Genomic DNA, 18,153 nt, shown 5'->3' with positions numbered 1-18,153 from the left:
AGCATTAAGTGGTTGTAGGAGTCATCTCATTTTGTCTTGAACGCTATGTCCTGTTAGCACAAGCATACTACAGTAGGGTCTTAATTAGCTTCCAATTCTAGCCCTAACCTATCCCAGTCTGTTGTGTAGAGCAGTGTTTCTCAACTCCAGTCATCAAGGCGCCCCAACGGGTCATGTTTTCAGGCTCTCCATTATTTTGCATAGGTGATTTGATCAGTTTCACTGCTTTAGTAATTACCAAAGCCATTTCATCTGAGGTAAATGCTAAAAACAATCTGTTGGGGCACTTTAAGGGCATAGTTTACACCATGTGTGTTCAACCTGTGGCCCTCCATCTGTTGCAGAACTACAAGTCCCATGAGGCAATGCAAGGTTAACCGCTACAAGCAAGACTCCCAACGGCAGAGGCATGATGGGAATTGTAGTTCCTCAACAACTGGAGGGTCACAGGTTGAGCACCCATGGATTACACTAACCCCAGAAGATACAGGCACCCTGTGACACTGCACAGTGTGTTTGTATCTAAGTGTGGGATAACAGAGGACATAAACTGACCACGATAACATGGATCAGCTGCCATGCTTAGAACAGCCAGTTTAGGATAAGTAGGAGGGGCACAGGACGGATCAACCAGGTAATAGAGAAATCCTCCTACATAAGTTGCAGCTGTGTATATGCAGCCATTTCGTCTGAAGAAAAAACACAGAAGAAAGGATTTCTCCTTAGCTCTAGTAGCCAGGGGCAGGGATCAAGTACACAGTATAGAAGGATGAGCTTTCATATTTCATGTCTGAAGTTTACAGACACTTTAAAATAAATCTTATAGTGTTTTATTGGTGTTTATATGTACCTGAAGTTCAGCTTTTGGCTAGGTTCACACTAACCTGTTCTCTGGCAAATGGATCCACAGCAGATAATTTTTAAAAGGCGGTTAAGAAGCCACTGTCAGACATTGAACACTTTGTTTGAATTAGGCCAAGCACTATTTAAAATATGTTGCACAAGGTGAGTTCACTGGTAAAGTTAGCAGGCTGGGTACTCTAGAGACAGCTGATGCAGGTGGCTCCTGGTCCATACATCTGCTGACCATGTCAATATGGACTGAAATGGTATTTCTACATTTAGGAGTTAAGTCAGCAGTTTCCTCATACATGTCATCCAATAGGGATATAGTATATTCCAGATCCTGAACTGCGGTTTTGACAACCCACCTAGTTTGTAAAGTACAATCATACGCAGTTCACATGCCACAATTTTTTGTGTCACATCTGAGGTAAATATAATATGGCATGCTGGGTTGATAGGTGGAACCACCTGTAAAACTTCGCCTTTCAAGTCGGTGGGGCAGTGCTGTAACCACAAGCCAAATGCTTGACTTGCATATGTGCAGAGTATTAGCCCTGTTATAAACTGCCATTTAGCAACAAGTATGCATTCAGGAGGCAGCAGAATCACCTCTTGAATGTCTGACAGTGGCTTCTTAACAGCACTCTGATAAATGATCTGCTGTGGATCCATTTGCCAGAGCACATGTTAGTGCGAACGTAGCCAAAAGCTGAACTTCAGATACATATAAACGCCAATAAGGTGGTCAAAACCGCAGTTCAGACTGTTTTTAGCGTCACAACGTTATGCTTGCGGACAGCAAGGAATGTCCCAACATGATAATGAGGCCAGCTCTAAAACCCTCTGAGCAGAGATAATAGTGACAAAGAGTCCCCTTTTGAGTGAGATCAGCGGGTAAAGAACTATGCCTAATGAGTTAGAAGGGAGGATTCAGAAGAAGCTGAGGTTACCAAGTTAAGACCATAGGGGATTACCAGAAGGCATCTGGTGGGGAACAGAAGAGACTCCCTATAGAAAGGCTTTTTACTTATGGCCACATCTGGTTTTCCCCATCATCGACAGCGTTTTTAAAAATCTCTATGCAGAGACCACTCTCTTGGGACTAGGTGTTGGTGAGTTTAGGGTGTCTGCCTGTCAATTGTCCACTTTAAGGATGCAGACGGCAAAGAGAACAGGAATATAAATCTGAGAAAGGGGAGAGTACTAGATTTGTTTCAATTAAGGCAGCCTGGCTCCTGCTGCCCCCCCCCCAGACTATTTATGCAGGTCACTGCTGTGGTATTATCCAACTGTTCCCTGACTGGATGACCTTTCACAATGGGGGTTCAGTGTTGTAGAAAAAAAAAAAAAAAAAAAAAATTAAAATAAATAAATGGCTCTCAGTTCCAGAATGTGGATAAGTAGTTTTAACTGCTGTGAGGACCAGGAACCAGAGTAAATACACTAGGGAACCCTGTATTATAGGGGAGAATGGTGTTGTTCTACTATTACTTCATCCACAACATCAAACCTATTAGAGGATCAGGCTTGGCCCATCACTCCAAGAGGTCTCCAGGGTCTGGGAATCAACAAATGTAGACCATGGCCCTGGACCTCTGAAGCAAACTACACATTGCACTACAAGTCAAGGTGAACGCCTAATGAAGGATCCAGTGCCCAAAGCAAACTACAGACCAGCCCCGCACAGTGGAGTCTGGGTGCCCCCCCCCCCACCCCCCCGTAAACCCCTTCTGCCAAGGGAGGGGAGGATCAGGTAAAACGGCTTTTTCAGCCCCTTAAACACGTGTGCATTTTTTAAGATCATGCTATACTAAAAAAGTAAAATAGAGTAGTACAACTACTACTCAGTCTGCTATTGAACCTGGAAGCCAGCAGATCTTAAAAAACCTTTGGGTGAAGAGAATCAATAGGGAATGCCTCGTGAACAATTAAAAGCAATCCCAGGGGTTAGCAGCTTGCTGAAGACCTGAGCTGCAGTGGACAAACCAAAAGGATGGGCAATAAACTGGCAATATTGTGTGACCACTGCAAAAACACAAAGATGAGGACATTCATGTAGACATCCTCAATATCTACAGAGGTCAGAAGGTCTCACAGATGGAGAGAAGTGATGACTTCCTCTGAAGATTCCATGCAAAATTTCCACTCTCAAGGAAGGTTAAGAAATTGAGATATACACTACTGTGCAACAGCACATCTTGAAACAATAGTCTGCATTGAAATCTTTGCCTGTGAGAGGCATAGCTGAAGCAGTAGCCTGTGTCTTGTTGCTGTGCTCAGGTTTGTCATGGTGTCTTCCACAACCTCACCTTAGTAGTAGTCTTGCTGAGCCCAGTTTTAAACCTCATGCACAATACAAGAGGACATGGTTTCATGGATAAACGGGCAGATCAATCCCTATAAATATGAGAGCTCTCAAGTGCAAACATTTCCCATGGGGCTTTAGAGGAGTTGCACCACACAAACAAATCAGTACATTCTTATAAAATCCAATTGTCATGGTTATGCAGTGATCTTCCTGTTTGCTTACCTCCCCTTATGTGTTCAGACTAAGAGGCCAGCCACTTCCACCTGGTGATTTTTATAACCTCTCCTCCAAGCATGGATCCACCCCAGGCCCTATCAGGGAACCTTATATTAACCTGTGCACTGCAAGCCAACAGTGCTGATCAACCATTGTGTATTCTTTTGTGTGTTTAGCTTCCTGTTACCTGCTGTTTGCTCTTCTGTTGTTCCGTTACTGACTTTGGCGTGTCTATGACTATCCCCGTTTGCCTGTGATCCTGATTTTTTGGCGTGTCCCTGACTATTCCTGTCTGCTTGTGGCCCCGACCTTGGCTTTGTCCCTCACCATCCCTAGCCTCCTGTTGCCTACTGTGGGTGTGAGCTGGGGGACCCTGGGGGTCGCGACCTGGAGCCAGTTGCAGCCAAGTCCATCCTCACCACTCGAGGCTCTAGTGAACACCTGCTGGCTCTTAGACTCGTGCCCCAGGGAATCTTACGCTCTAACCCCGGTGGGACCTGTCTCCCGTCTGCAGCAGTCAGCCATAGGGTCCACAACCTTGCGGTGCACTCCTGATCCCTACGGTGTGCATCTGTCACCTCGCCTCAAGGTGACCTGACACCAATTTGTATTCACATACATCATTAAAATGATATAAATTGCGTAGAACATATCATAAAATGATGAATAGTTGTACAACAGCATGAAGGCATATAGGAATAGCCAGTTGATGGCCTACAACTTTTGTGAAGAAACGTTTACTTCTTTAGGAGCTAATAACGTTTAATGGGATATCTGAAGAGAAACCAGGTCATTAATATGTCATAGTCACAATACATACCAATAAAATATCTGCAAAAAGGAAAAAAAAAACTTCAAAAAGTAACAAATGGTGGGCAATACAAAACAGGACTTACCCACCATACACATATATATATATATATATATATATATATATATACACACACACATTATATATATATATATATATATATATATATATATAAAGTACTTTTCTCTGTAATTCACCAACCGACACAGCTCCTCTTAGCCATTGGGTTGTATACCTCACCTCTAGGAGAAATACTAGGCAAAGTTGTAATACAACACTCAGAACTTTCAGTTCCGCCCATGGGGGAGGTCCCTTAGGTATCAACCCTCCTGCCTGCTAGCAGACCTCAGTACGTCAACAAGAAGTAAAACTTAAAGATAAAAGGAGGGGCGGGTGCTGTGGGGGGGTCGGTGAATTACAGAGAAAAGGATTTTACGGTGAGTACAAAAAATCCTATTTTCTCTTATATTCCCCGACCGACACAGCTCCTCTTAGCCATTGGGACATCCCCAAGCAGTGCCAAACGAGGGGGTGGAACAGCATAAAAAAAAACGTCATCCACCGTGGCAAGTGGGAACTAGTGAAACTTTACCCACAAAACAGTGCGTGGAGAAATCCACCACTAAACCAGGGTAACAGGAGTGACTACCCACAACCGCACAAAAATCTGCGGAATGTAATGCAACTTAACGGTACTGTGTTTTTATCAAAAAAACAGGAAAAAAGCTAAATATTGCATATTCAATTGCAACTATACAGCCACCTGCAAAACTTTGCAGCCAAAAACAGGCTTAAGCCGATGCACTGACGTCTACCTTGCAGAACTTGGTAAATGTGTGGACAACCAGGTCGCCGCATTACACACCTGAGCGACAGACGCTTGGTGTCAGAAGGCCCAAGACGTTCCGATTGCCCTTGTGGAGTGGGCCGTAACCGGAAAGAGGGGCACCTGCCCCTTTAAGGCGTAGGCTTGTACTACAATCTGTCTGAGCCACCTGGAAATGGTGGCTAATGAGACCGCCATGCCTTTCCTGGGACCAGCTACTGAGACAAACAGTGACTCTGACTTCCCAAAGGTAGCAGTGGTAGACAAATACACAATACACAAATATTTCAGATCCCAAACCATGTCCAGAGCATGAAGAGCCACCTTCTTATGCCGCATACACACGATCAAACAATCCGGAGGAAAAGTCCGGCAAACTCAAGTCCGCCAAACAATCCCCCCGTGTGTAGCCTCCGGCATACTTTTTTGACCCGACAGTACGGCGGACTTAGAATTTCGGTTTTTCCAAAATTCTGTCCGTCGGACTCGCATTTCGGCGGACAATCCGGCCGTGCGTATGCCAGTCCGCCGTACTTTAGAAATGAGCGGACTTTTCCCGCCCGGAGAAAAGTCCGCTCATTTCGAGCGGGTCTCCAGGTAGGCGGGGCCCGCGAAGGAGACATCGCTGGCCCCGCCACCTGGTATGGACTTAAAGGGGAACCCCAACGCCGGAAAAAAAAATCGGCGTGGGGGTCCCCCAAAGTCCACAACAGACCCTTGTCCGAGCACGCTACCCGGCCTGCCAGGAAAGGGGGGGGCGAGCGAGCGCCCCCCTCCTGAGCCGTACCAGGCCGCGTGCCCTCAACATGGGGGGGTGCCTTGGGGAAGGGGGGGCCGTGCGGCCCCTCCACCCCAAAGCACCTTGTCCCCATGTTGATGAGGACAAGGGCCTCTTCCCGACAACCCTGGCCGTTGGTTGTCGGGGTCTGCGGGCGAGGGGCTTATCGGAATCCGGGAGCTCTCTTTAATAAGGGGGCCCCCGGATACCGGCCCCCCACCCTATGTGAATGAGTATGGGGTACAATGTACCCCTACCCATTCACCTGTAAAATAAAAGTACAAAAAAAACACAACACACGAGATAAAATAATTTATTGCACAGCTCCGGAAGTCTTCAGTCTTCGGGGGTCTTCTCGCCGGACTCCTCCGCTATCTTCTTGTAGCTCTTTTGCTAGCGGAGGAGTCCGGCTTTCTTCCTCGCCGCCGGCCTCTTCTTCCGACTTCGGGGGTCTTGTCCCCCTCTTCGGTTCTTCTGCCGGGCCACCGCGCCTTCTTATAGCTCTTTTACAGGCGGTGGCCCGGTCTTCTGTCGCCGCCGCCTTCTGTTCTTCTCCTGGAGATGTTGACTCAACGCTCTCTCCGGCCACAATGCCAGGGACGCGCTGCGCGGCCACTTATATAGGGACAAGGGGCGGTGTCACATGGCTTTATGTCACATGGGTTGGTCACATGGGGACTGTGACATCATAAGGGGGCGGGGTCACCATGTGACACCAACCCATGTGACACCGCCCCTTGTCCCTACATAAGTGGCCGCGCAGCGCGTCGAGTCAACATCTCAAGGAGGAGAAGAAGAAGAACGGAAGGCGGCGGCGACAGAAGACCGGGCCACCGCCTGTAAAAGAGCTATAAGGGGGCTCCCAGATTCCGATAAGCCCCCCGCCCGCAGACCCCGACAACCAACGGCCAGGGTTGTCGGGAAGAGGCCCTTGTCCTCATCAACATGGGGACAAGGTGCTTTGGGGTGGGGGGGCCGCGCGGCCCCCTTCCCCAAGGCACCCCCCCACGTTGAGGGCACGCGGCCTGGTACGGCTCAGGAGGGGGGGGGGGGGGGCGCTCGCTTGCCCCCCTTTCCTGGCCGGCCGGGTAGAGTGCTCGGACAAGGGTCTGTTGTGGACTTGGGGGGGGGACCCCCACGCCGATTTTTTTCGGCGTTGGGGGTTCCCCTTTAAGTCCATACCAGGCGGCGGGGCCAGCGACGTCTCCTTCGCGGGCCCCGCCTACCTGGAGACCCGCTCGAAATGAGCGGACTTTTCTCCGGGCGGGAAAAGTCCGCTCATTTCTAAAGTACGGCGGAGTTAGTACGGCGGACTTAGTACGCCGTATTAGTCCGCTGAAAAAGTGCCGTGTGTGGGCAAGTAGCCCGTTTGGAGATTTCGACGGACAGTCTGGCGGACGTCCGCCAGACTAAGTACGTCGGACAGACGGCTACGTGTGTACGCGGCTTTAGGGTGTTTCGGCCTAGGACAGAGAGATGGTAACACAATGTCCTCGTTAATGTGAAAAGCCGACCACCTTTGGTAGAAGATTACCTTATCCTATGGATAACCAGATAAGGCGACTTGCAAGACAAGGCCGCCAGATTCGAGACCCTCCTGGCCGATGTGATGGCCACTAGAAAAAACACTTTCTGAGAAAGAGTCAACAGGGGAAACACCCTGATATTTTTAAGCGGTGGTTTTTGAAGCACCGATAACACCAGGTTCAAATCCCACGGGGGTAACGGTAGACGCACCAGAGGGACTACATGACGGACCCCCTGAACAAAGGTACTCACTAATGAGTGAGACGCCAGGGGTCACTGAAAAAAGACAGAAAAAAAGCTAAAACTTGCCCTTTAATTGTGCTTAACGCCAATCTCTGGTCTACTCCTTGCTGAAGAAACAGTAGGATCCTGGATATGGAAAAAGAACACGCATGCCTTTCTCCTCACATATGGAGATGTAGGCCGTCCAGGTATATGATATGCTATATATATATCTTCCGAGAAGATGATTTCCGTGCTCTCAACATAGTTGGGATCACCGAGTCTGACAAACCCCGGTTCCTCAACACCTGGCTCTCAAGTCATGCCATTAAAGCCCGCGATGGTAACGCAGGATGGAGACAGAAGGTCCTCTTGTAATGGCAGTCGCCAGGGAGCGTCTGCCACCAGACGCACCAGGCCTGTGTACCAGGGACGCTAAGGCCAATCTGGGGCCACCAGTATTACTGGCATCCCCTCGGCTTCCACTCTGCGAATCAGATGTGGTAACGGCTTCAGCGGAAGAAAGGCATAGATCAGCTGGTACTGATCCCACGGAGCCACCAGCGTGTCTGACGCGTCCGCCCATGGATCTCTTGTCCTGGACACGAATCTTGGCATCCTCTGATTGAGACGGGAGGCCAGAAGATCCACGTCTGGTGTGCCCCACCTCAGGCACTGTAACCTGAATACCTCCGGATGCAACGACCATTCTCCTGGGTCCAGCATCTGGCGACTCAGATAGTCCGCCTGCTAGTTCTCCACTCTTGGGATGTAAACGGCCGTCAGGGCCGGTACATGCCACTCTGCCCACCAAAGTATGTGAGCAACCTCCCGTGCCGTGGCTGGGCTTCTTGTCCCCCCCCTTGGCGATTGACGTATGCCACTGCAGTGGTATTGTCCGACTGGATCCTGATCGGACGTCCTTGCAGTCTCATTGACCATGTGGAGAGGCACAGCCTGATCGCTCTCAGTTGGAGCAGATTGATCGGCAACTTGGATTCTTTCGTCGACCAGAGGCCCTGAGCCGACTGAGCCCCCATTACTCCACCCCAGCCGAAAAGGCTGGTGTCTGTTGTGATCACTGTCCACTTTAGAGGTAGGAACGACTTTCTGGGCCTGAATCACCGGGGACCTCAGCCACCAGATCAGCGATTCTCTGACCGATTGGCTCACCTGAATCTATCCAGGGACAACTGAGATTTGTCCCATATTGATAAGATCTCCTTCTCCAGGACTCTGGTGTAGAACTGGACAAACGGTACAGCCTCAAAAGGAGGCCACCATGAGCCCCAGGACTCGCATGCAAACGCGAAGCGGCGACCACCTGCGGTTCATCAGCAGTCTTACCGCAGATCTGAGAGTCTGCAGCTTGTCTGAAGGGAGAAAAACTCGTGCTTCCATGGAGTCTAGCAGAAAGCCTAGGTACTCCAAATGCTAAGTCAGTACAATCAGGTACAACAGCCACCCAAATTCTCGCAGAGTCTGCATGGTGATCACTACATCCTCCTCCAACTCTGAGGCGGAGGATGCTCTCAGGAGGAGAAAGTCTAGATATTCCATGATTGCGATCCCACGTTTCTGTAGCAACGTCAAAACTGGAGTCAAAACCTTGGTAAAGACTCGGGGGCGGACGTCAGAAAAACTGAGAAAAAAGGAGAGCCACAAACTGGTAGTGGGCTTCCCCAACTGCAAATCGCAGAAACTTCTGCTGCCACAGGCATATGGGTATGTACTACTCTGCACCTTAAAGTGATAGAGGGCTTTTGAGTCAAAGATTGGACGTACCCCTTCCTTCTTGGAAACTACAAACATATTTGAGTAGAATCCTTGGAAACATTCTGATTCCGGAACGGGTACAACCACCCTGCGACTCAGCAGATCCCTTACTGCCCCCAAGATGGCCTCCCGGCGAGCCGGGGATACGGGTATGCTGGAAGGGAAGAATCTGTTTGGCGACCAAGAGAGCAACTATCTTGTAGCCTAAGGAAATCAGATTGCAGGTCCATTAGTTGAAAACCGAGGGGACCACCAGGCTGCAAACTCCCGAAGGTGACCCCCTACCTGAGACATGGGTGGGGACAAACCTTCTTAAGGTAGCACTTATACTCGCAGGCTTATGGGTTCCAGGGATGTTTTTGTCCGTCCGTGGCCGTCCTGTCAGGCTGGTGACATTCTACTGAAGCTCCAGGCGGACGGAAAAGCTGTTCGTGAACGGAAAAAGAGGGCCCTTGCCAACGGCATGGCTCCTTAGCCTTCCTGGCCTGTGGGAGCAATACACTGTTACCACCGGTGTCATTTTTACTAATGCCATCCAAAGAGGCTCCAAAGAGCCGGTCGCAAAGGAAGGGAAGATCCGTCAGGGCCTTTTTTTAGATGCCTGGTCAACAGACCAGCATTTCAGCCAAATCAGGCGCCTCAGCACCACAGCCGACACTGAAGCCCTAGATACAGAGGGAGGGTATCCAGGGACGCGGCACCAACGTACTTAAGGCCTTGCACTAGTTGTTCTGCCAGTTTCACGCAGACAGGAAAGGGCTGACGCTCTCCCAATTGGCGATGCAAAAGTATTGCCCACTCAGTCAGTGTCTGCGACACAAGTGCAGATGCAAATAAGTCAGATACGGGAACACCATAGGTGAACGTGCTGGCTTGCGGGACCCAAAAAGGGACCGGTATATCAGCAGGGGGACCTGCTGGCTCTTGAATCTTCAGGGTATCACACACAGCTGTGATAAGTGCTCCAACAAGTACTTTATTTGTGCCCGGACAGGGAATCCTTACTGTCCGAACAGTCCTGGTCAGCGTTATCTGACAAGACAGAAAAAGGGGTCGCCAGCCTCAGCAGGGGCAGAGTCTGTGCCAGAGCTCTCCCCAGACGATGGGGAGAACAGGGGCCACCTTATTCCACCCATCTTCCCACGCACCGCCTCCATCTAGCAATGAACGAGTTGAGGACCGCCATCAGGGTGTCCATGGGCACTGCGCATTCTACAGGTGACCTGGTTGCCATTGCCTGGATTTTGGGGGAAGAAACACGCGTTTCTGAAGCCATGCTGACCCTTTCCTGCCTGCCACCCAAAGGGGACTTAGGACAGTGACAGTCCCACCCTCCCCGCTGCCTGAGGGGCTCATTCCCGCCGGACTCATCACCCTGGGGAGTTCTGTGCTGTCCACAAGTGGGGCCTGTAGTCCCTGAGTGCGCCCAGGTGCAGAGGAAGAACTGAGGAATGATCGCTAAAACGATCAGAAAAAATGCTCAGGCTTCAATAAAATGGCTGCTCGGTGCCCAGTACACAGACAGGAAACACAAGAGCACATGAGCCATGCTGATGCCCGGGAACACTGCAAACATGTTCAGGCTTCCAGAAAATGGCCGCCAGTGCCTTGAATAGGAATCACATAGAAAATGGCCGCTTAAGCCCAGTCAGCCAGCTCTTCCCACACCTAAAATGGCTGCCAAACATCGCCATGAGGTAGGAATATAGAACCCCCTGCAAAGTGACTGCGCTGCACTATTCACAGCAGACCCTTACAGGCACCTTTCAGGGGCATACCATACAGGCCCCAGGACCACCGCCATTCAGCCAGCTCCCCCATGTCAAGTGAGAGCCCACAGAGAGCCCCTATATAGGCGCACACACCTCACAGCAGCCACATGCAGCGTCCCCCCCGAAGGGGGGTGGGAGGGAAGATAGGGACAGGGGAGAGAAGAGAGGGAGGTGAGAGACCCCCGAATCGACCTCCCAGGGAATGCCCAGCTGCTCAGCCCCGTCAGAACAGGGAGAGCTGTACTTACCAGTCCTGAAGAGCTGGGAGACATTCCACTGTAGACCTACTCATGATCAGTACAGAGAAGGCTACTGGCCTCGGCATACTGCGACGCAGACATCAGTAGCCCAGTCATATGTACGCCCCGGAGCATAAAAGCTCACCTGACCACCTCTGGAGCTGAGGTATGTCGTGGCCTGCCGAGCCGTAGCTGCGACCTGCACACGCTCGATGGCCGGACTGGGGAGACTACAAGGATAAATAAGTGAACCAGCCTGTCACCCAGCCGGATGTTGACAGAAGATCACAGGATCACTCATCTTGCGCAAAAAGCAAAGCTTCTGCATAAAAAACACGGACCTATGGGCCCGCAGGGTTCCTAGGTCTTTCTCCTTCACTAGGCAAAATAAAACGGAGGTCTGCTAGTAGGCAGGAGGGTTGATACCTAAGGGACTGCCCCCATGGGCGTAACTGAAAGTTCTGAGTGTTGTATTACAATTTTGTCTATTTCCCTAGAGGTGAGGTATACAACCCAATGGCTAAGAGGAGCTGTGTCGGTCGGTGAATATAAGAGAAATATCGATATATCAAGTCCTCCTTCAGCAAAAGAAATGGAGTGCAATGGGGAAAGTCTTGTCTGGAGCGAGCAGGAGCACCGGTAACAGCGGCGGGAGGGGGACGTCCCCTCCTCCGGCATAACAGCCGAGCGGCTTTTAGCCGCATCGGTTGTTATGGCTGGATAGCCAATCGCCCGCTGGAAAAAATGGTACCGGGATGATGCCTGCAGGTGCGGGCATCATCCCGGTATACCCCCTGGAAGCCGAGTACGCAGATCTGCGTACGCTCGGCGGGAAGGGGTTAATAAACATTTGCCGCCTTATTTTTTTTTGACAGCTCTGAGTGAATAGAGAACATCTCTGCACTTACATGAATGAATTATGTAAATTCTGCATAGGAATCGTGAGGAGGGGTTGAATCAAGATGTTTTAACGATTAATCGCGTCTAGTTTCAACCTACATAGGAAATTGACGATTAGCATCTGCTAGGTATAACTGGTTAATCATACACCTGACTCTAGACCTACAAAATCACAGACTTTGTGCAAATGCACAAAGTTTGAGTGTAACAATTGATGCTGGTTAGAAGCCAAAGGGTAGTCATGCCAAAAATGTATTTGATTTTTCTTCTGTTAGCTCACCTTGAATTTTGTACATTGATAAAAATAATAAAAAAATAATAATTTTTTTAAAAGCATTCATACTTTACAGCATTTCTTCACACCTGCCTAAAACTTTCGCACAGTACTGTAGATGGGGTGAATGACCCCTTTTTCTCTCAGAAAGGTAAACAAATCTGAAAATAAAATATGGAATCTTTCCTTTTCTGGAACAATGTTTATGACTCATTGCTTTGATAGAGCAGTGTGGAAGTCTGCTAGTCTTTGCGGGAATGTTGGTAGGTCTGACAAAATCAAACAAGGAGGAGATATTCTGGACACAAGCATCCTGGGACTTGGTGGCCATACATCCCCTCATTGCAAGGAGGACTTGTTTTTTAGTTTGTGAGTTCAGAACTAGGGGTGGAATTGAGTCCCAGACTTGGCCTTGGAGACCTGAGAAAAATGAAACTTTTCTTAGCTCCAAAGTAGAGCATTCCCAGATTGAGGCTTGGCTTTCTTTTGCTAGGGCAAAGAAGTGCCCTTTCCTTCTGGGATGTCCTTGATAAATTTGTCTAGGGATACACTAAAAGAGGAGTTCCCCATTGAAGGGCATACACAATAAGTATTTATTTCACTAATACTCCACAGACCAATATTTGAGTCAAAGGGTCCGCCGCATGTGCTCCAACAGGAGACTCATTCTGTAAAGTAGGAGCATATTATCCACCAGCCCATAAGGCCACAGGCTTGAGCTCCAGTTGTTGGAATGTAGGCTAGAAGTAGTATCACTAGAAATATGCTTGGACCAATATCCTTGGTCGTCCAAGAAGTTTCAGGTGGACAAGGCAGGTTGAAGAGCAGGGCATGCAAGTGGAAATAAGGCCTTGGAAAGGGCTTCTAGCCTTTAAACACCGGGATGTCCATTACAAGAACAGTCAGATTCTCGTTAAGATGGTAAATGGCTGGATCCACTACAGGGATTAACCTTCTTTAATAGGAAATTGCTGGGCAAAGAGTTCAGGAGGAGTGAACACTTTGTTTGGATTAGGCCAAGCACTATTCAAAATATGTTGCACAAGGTGATTTCACTGGTAAAGTTAGCAGGCTGTGTACCCTAGAGACAGCTGCTGCAGGTGGCTCCTGATCCATACATCTGCTGACCATGTCAATATGGACTGAAATGGTATTTCTACATTTAGAGGGTAAGTCAGCAGTTTCCTCATATAAGTCATCCAATAGGGATATAGTACATCCTCACCCGCTTGTGCAGGGGCAGTCGCAGCAATAGATACACAGAGGGCAGGAGACCCTGCCAGTGGCCTCTGCATTCTGAACCAGCTAACATGACAAACTTTCCCAATAAACTCAGACATAGGAGAGCCATGCCTGAAACAGTTAAAGAACACTCCAAGGAGTGTTCTGACTCAAGCAGGAAACCATGGTCTGGGCCCCAGATCATAATGGTCAGTGTTGATGAGGGATACCTTCCAGCTGTGCTATTGTGTTCTGACATGGAGAGGTCTCCCTGCTGCCACAATACAATGATCACTGCCAGCAGCTACAGCTGCCGACAGCAACCACAAGGAAAAAAAAAAAAGCAACAGACAGGCTTGGTTGTACTGAAATCGATCAAAGGAATTGACTTTAGTACAACCAGCCTGCCCACAGACTGATCGAAGGCAGGTTCCTGCTGAAATGGCTGAATTTCAACCAGCCAGTGGCCTCACCCTGTAGACGAACTGTGCTTCTTTATCCCCACCAATCATTTTCTCTCTTCATTAAGCCTCATTGTATTCATTTGACTGTTTCTACTGCCTGTAATAATTATTTTACACACATTTTATACTGGTGTCGTAAGAAAGAGCAGAAAATATTGGCAAGGATACTACATATTTTTATTTATTGCAAATACGAAAACCGCTTACAAGATTCCCTGGAAATCAATTCTAATCCACCAATTAAATGTCAACAGCGAGAGACCCAGTGGGCCTCATGCGTTAAAGCTAGAGGACAATAAATGTCTGTTCCAAGAAAATGGAAATACATGTGTAATTGCTAACAAGTGTATTCTGACTGGATGTTAAAGGACAACAAAAATTCTTAATTTTTTATGAAGTTTGACCTTAAGTTGTGCGTTTCCCATGAATCTAAAAGCATTATACCGTGTGGTATGCAACACATAGAAGATCTGCATAGCTTGTGGATTATTATTCCATTCATTTTATTTTTCATCACAAAAATAAAAAACATAAGTGTATACAGACAGCAGCTATGTCATTTAATTACAGAAGTCTCTTAATTTCTCATTAGGAGAGCTCTGTTGGGGAAGGAGTTAAGCAGATTTCCCTCCTTTTACTTAACACCAAAATGTGTAGGGTTTAGGCTGCTCAATGAAACTTGGATGTGCAGTGGATGGTTTTCGCAATGTGAAATAAAAGTGGTGGGAGTGTAAGGTCAGAGGGGTACCAAAAACAAGGAAAATCTGTAATCATTCACAAGTGGTAAGCCACTGGGCTTACAACCAGCTTTGGAAATGTTTTTTTGAAAAGCATAATAAGCTTAGTTGAGGCCAAGCAAAGCTAAGGCCTCTAACACTCAGACAGACGCCATCACAAAGAAATCATAACACCATATAATACAGACTCAAGGACCCGAATAGAAAGCCTCGCCTCGTATGAGCTCGGCTACATTTCAACAGATGACATAGACCCTTGTTTACCAAGGAATTTCCTAGAGATTCAACATTATTGAAAAACTAGAGCTGGACAGGGATTAACTCCTGCTGTAAGAGAGACCATATTATTTGTATTAAAGTACTTTGTGCCAAAAATTACTGTGTAAATTAGCGGCAATGAAAAATCAAGTGCATGTATCAAATTTGCATTTAGAGAAAAAATAATAAAAGGCATGCGCAGTTTAATGGGAGTGATAGGTGTTCTGTAAATTTTTCCCTTAGAAAAGCAAATATACATTATAAATGTCCCTAAAGAAATAAGATTTAGTTGCCAATAACGATGTCAACTACTTTCCTCTTAAATGACTGTTCCCGAGTTAAAGCTGTCAATAACAGAGCTCCATGTTAAAAAAAAAAAAAAAAAAAAAGCAAGTGATTACTTAACTCTCTGGTTACCCACACCACCCAACTCCATTTCACTGCTCTCAGTGGGTTCTTTTATTGTCATGTCCTTACAATGTCTGGTTCCTTGCAGAGCTCTGCAGTTCCTCCCGCCTGCCCTTACATCACTACAAGAGGAAGTGCTAGGTTCTGCATACCACTTCTGTTAAAGGCTTTCTTCTTGTCAATGGTGTGAGCAGGAGGAAGTGCAGAAGCTTATTTGTACATGGAGCACATTTTCTAGCATCTTTAATTTGATGACATTGCTTTACACAACCATTAGTGGCCTGGTGCAAACTACACATATAATTTTATGAATACTTATTCACTGACTCGTATATGCAACATAGATTTATATATATATATATATATATATATATATATATATATATATATATATATATATACACGATTTCCTGTAACAGGGAAAAGGCTCCAGTTTAGTTTGCTTGTTGTGTGGGCTTGATGTTGTATCTCCTACAGTTGGATGATTGTTGGGATAAAGTAGATGATAGTTTGTTTCATCGGGCCATAATTGACATGTAAGAGGGTCAATTTGACTGACAAATGAGTTTATCTTTATAACCTATACAGGATTCCTATTAGTGTTCTCCACATCATGCTTAGAGCAATTTCTCCTGAGAGCAATAAAATTAATAAAATTAAAATTAGCAAATATTGTGAGAAGAAATATTTTCTAAATGCTATAAAGATGAAAAAGCATGCCAGAGGTGCCCAAAAGACATAAAAAATGGAATGAAATGATGAGGACCACAATGAAAGTGCGAGTAGCTTTTCCTCTCATTCCAGAAACACTTTCTGCAGCTTCTGAACCTTCACAAAGTATTTCTTTACCAGCAGCATCTTCAAGGAAGGTTTCAAAACCTCCCAAAAATACCTTCATTTATACATAAAATGACACCTGAAAATCAGCAGAGCATTGACCAAGCCCTTGCAAGAGCAATATATTCTTCTGGATCAGCATTGGTAATAACTGAAAATGCATATTGGCAGGAAACTTTTATATTATGAGGGAAAGGGGGGGCTCTCATTTATAATTGAAATGTCCATATACACATACAGTCCCTTGTATTTCATTTGTAAAAAAAACAATACAATTTTAAAAAGCTAGTTTAGTTTATTTACTGAATAACCTGTACTTTTATATTCACTGCATTACACATTCCCGGTGTAACAAAACAACTTTCAATTTGTAAAACTGCTCCACACTGATTTTTTTTTTACATTTTTTTTCTATTTATTTTGGGTAAAAAAAAAAAAAAAAAAAAAAATTGTATTAGGTTAAGGACTGCTTTAAAATACCTGCGTTGTACAAGACAACATTGTGGACCAGTATTCATCTTCTGTTCAAAGTACCAAAGGGAAGTCTGCTTTTGAGCTGTACAACAAAGCACAGAGCTCTAATTTACAGAGCCCCATGCATAAATACCAACAACTTGACCAGTCAGGGGACAAAGCAAAACATCACATTTGAGACTTACTTCTGATCTTAATGTTGCTTTCATACAGGCCTGGCATATTGGCCCACTGCGAGAAAAGTTTAAGGGAACGCGACGTGTCCGGTTCTGGCAGGTCTGCTCTTCACATACTAGCCAGCCCTGAAAATAATCCAAATGCAAAAATATTACACTGCAGTTCAGTATTCATTAGGAACCAGATTTTAATATATTGTGCAACACTAAACATTAGTGGCAAAAACAGTTAACCTATATCATGCACCTACAGGTAATTTACAATTCTTTAAAGGGGGTCATTTATAGAGGTTTTTACACTTCTCAGTTTTCGCCAAAGACTCACATTTTTTTTTAATTGGATTCCATTTTTAAAAAATGTGGTAATACTTAGAGAAAGCTGTGTGAAAACATATATAAACTAGACCCCATAGTGACAGGATTAAGGCCTGGTTCACACCTATGCATTTTTTAGGGCGTTTTCAGTTTTGCATTACCACACTACAGTCCATATAACATGGTTTAATATGGATGTAGTTCAAATCTGTGCATTTCATGGAAAGGGCCAGGAGCGTTTTTCTGGTTTTTGCTTCCATAGACTTCAATGGATGAAAAGCATGCATTGAAAAACGTAACATGCGCCTGCAATATGCAAACTGCAACCTGCGCAAGTGAGAATCAGGCCAAAAACAACATCAGTTTTCAGAGAAAGCAACACCTGAAGTTAGTTGTACAAAGTTAGCGCACTGCTTTTTAATATTATACCGGTTGTGTTATCCAAAGATCATATTACCAAGTTAGGCTCTAGTCATTTCTGTATTTCAGGTGTGCACCTATATAAAATAGTCAATAACTTACAGAAGTGAGATAATTTTCTGGGGAGAAATGTGCTTTTTCCAGTTTGACAAGATAATAGTTTTTAGTGGTTTGTCCGGTTTAGCAAAATGCTTAAACTACGTTTCTGATACAAAGCGTAGCAAAGTGATTTACAAACCAATGCCTGACAATTTAAAACTTTTTTTTCTTCTTTGTTTAACAACTTCAAGACTGCTATACGTATATATACACTCTGTGGCTTTGAAGTGGTTTAATTGGGGTTATGGC

The 18,153-nt window shown here is 46.3% G+C and overlaps 1 protein-coding gene across 1 annotated transcript in view; it reads right to left on the bottom strand.

The window, feature by feature from the left end:
* The window catches only part of POLA1 (DNA polymerase alpha 1, catalytic subunit), a 539,463-nt gene that overhangs the window by 121,924 nt on the left and 399,386 nt on the right, over positions 1 to 18,153 (bottom strand). Inside the window, exon 35 of the mRNA XM_077480771.1 lies at positions 17,080 to 17,196. Within this exon, the coding sequence (XP_077336897.1) occupies positions 17,080 to 17,196 (117 nt within the window). The remainder of the gene's footprint in view (positions 1 to 17,079; positions 17,197 to 18,153) is intronic.

This window comes from Lithobates pipiens, unplaced genomic scaffold (genome assembly GCF_037356315.1).
Source record: "Lithobates pipiens isolate NorthernLeopardFrog02 unplaced genomic scaffold, aLitPip1_a1.2 Scaffold_16, whole genome shotgun sequence".
Taxonomy (NCBI): Eukaryota; Metazoa; Chordata; class Amphibia; order Anura; family Ranidae; genus Lithobates; species Lithobates pipiens.
The sequence above is the reverse complement of the archived record's forward strand: the minus strand, read 5'-3'. Positions and strand labels throughout refer to the sequence as shown.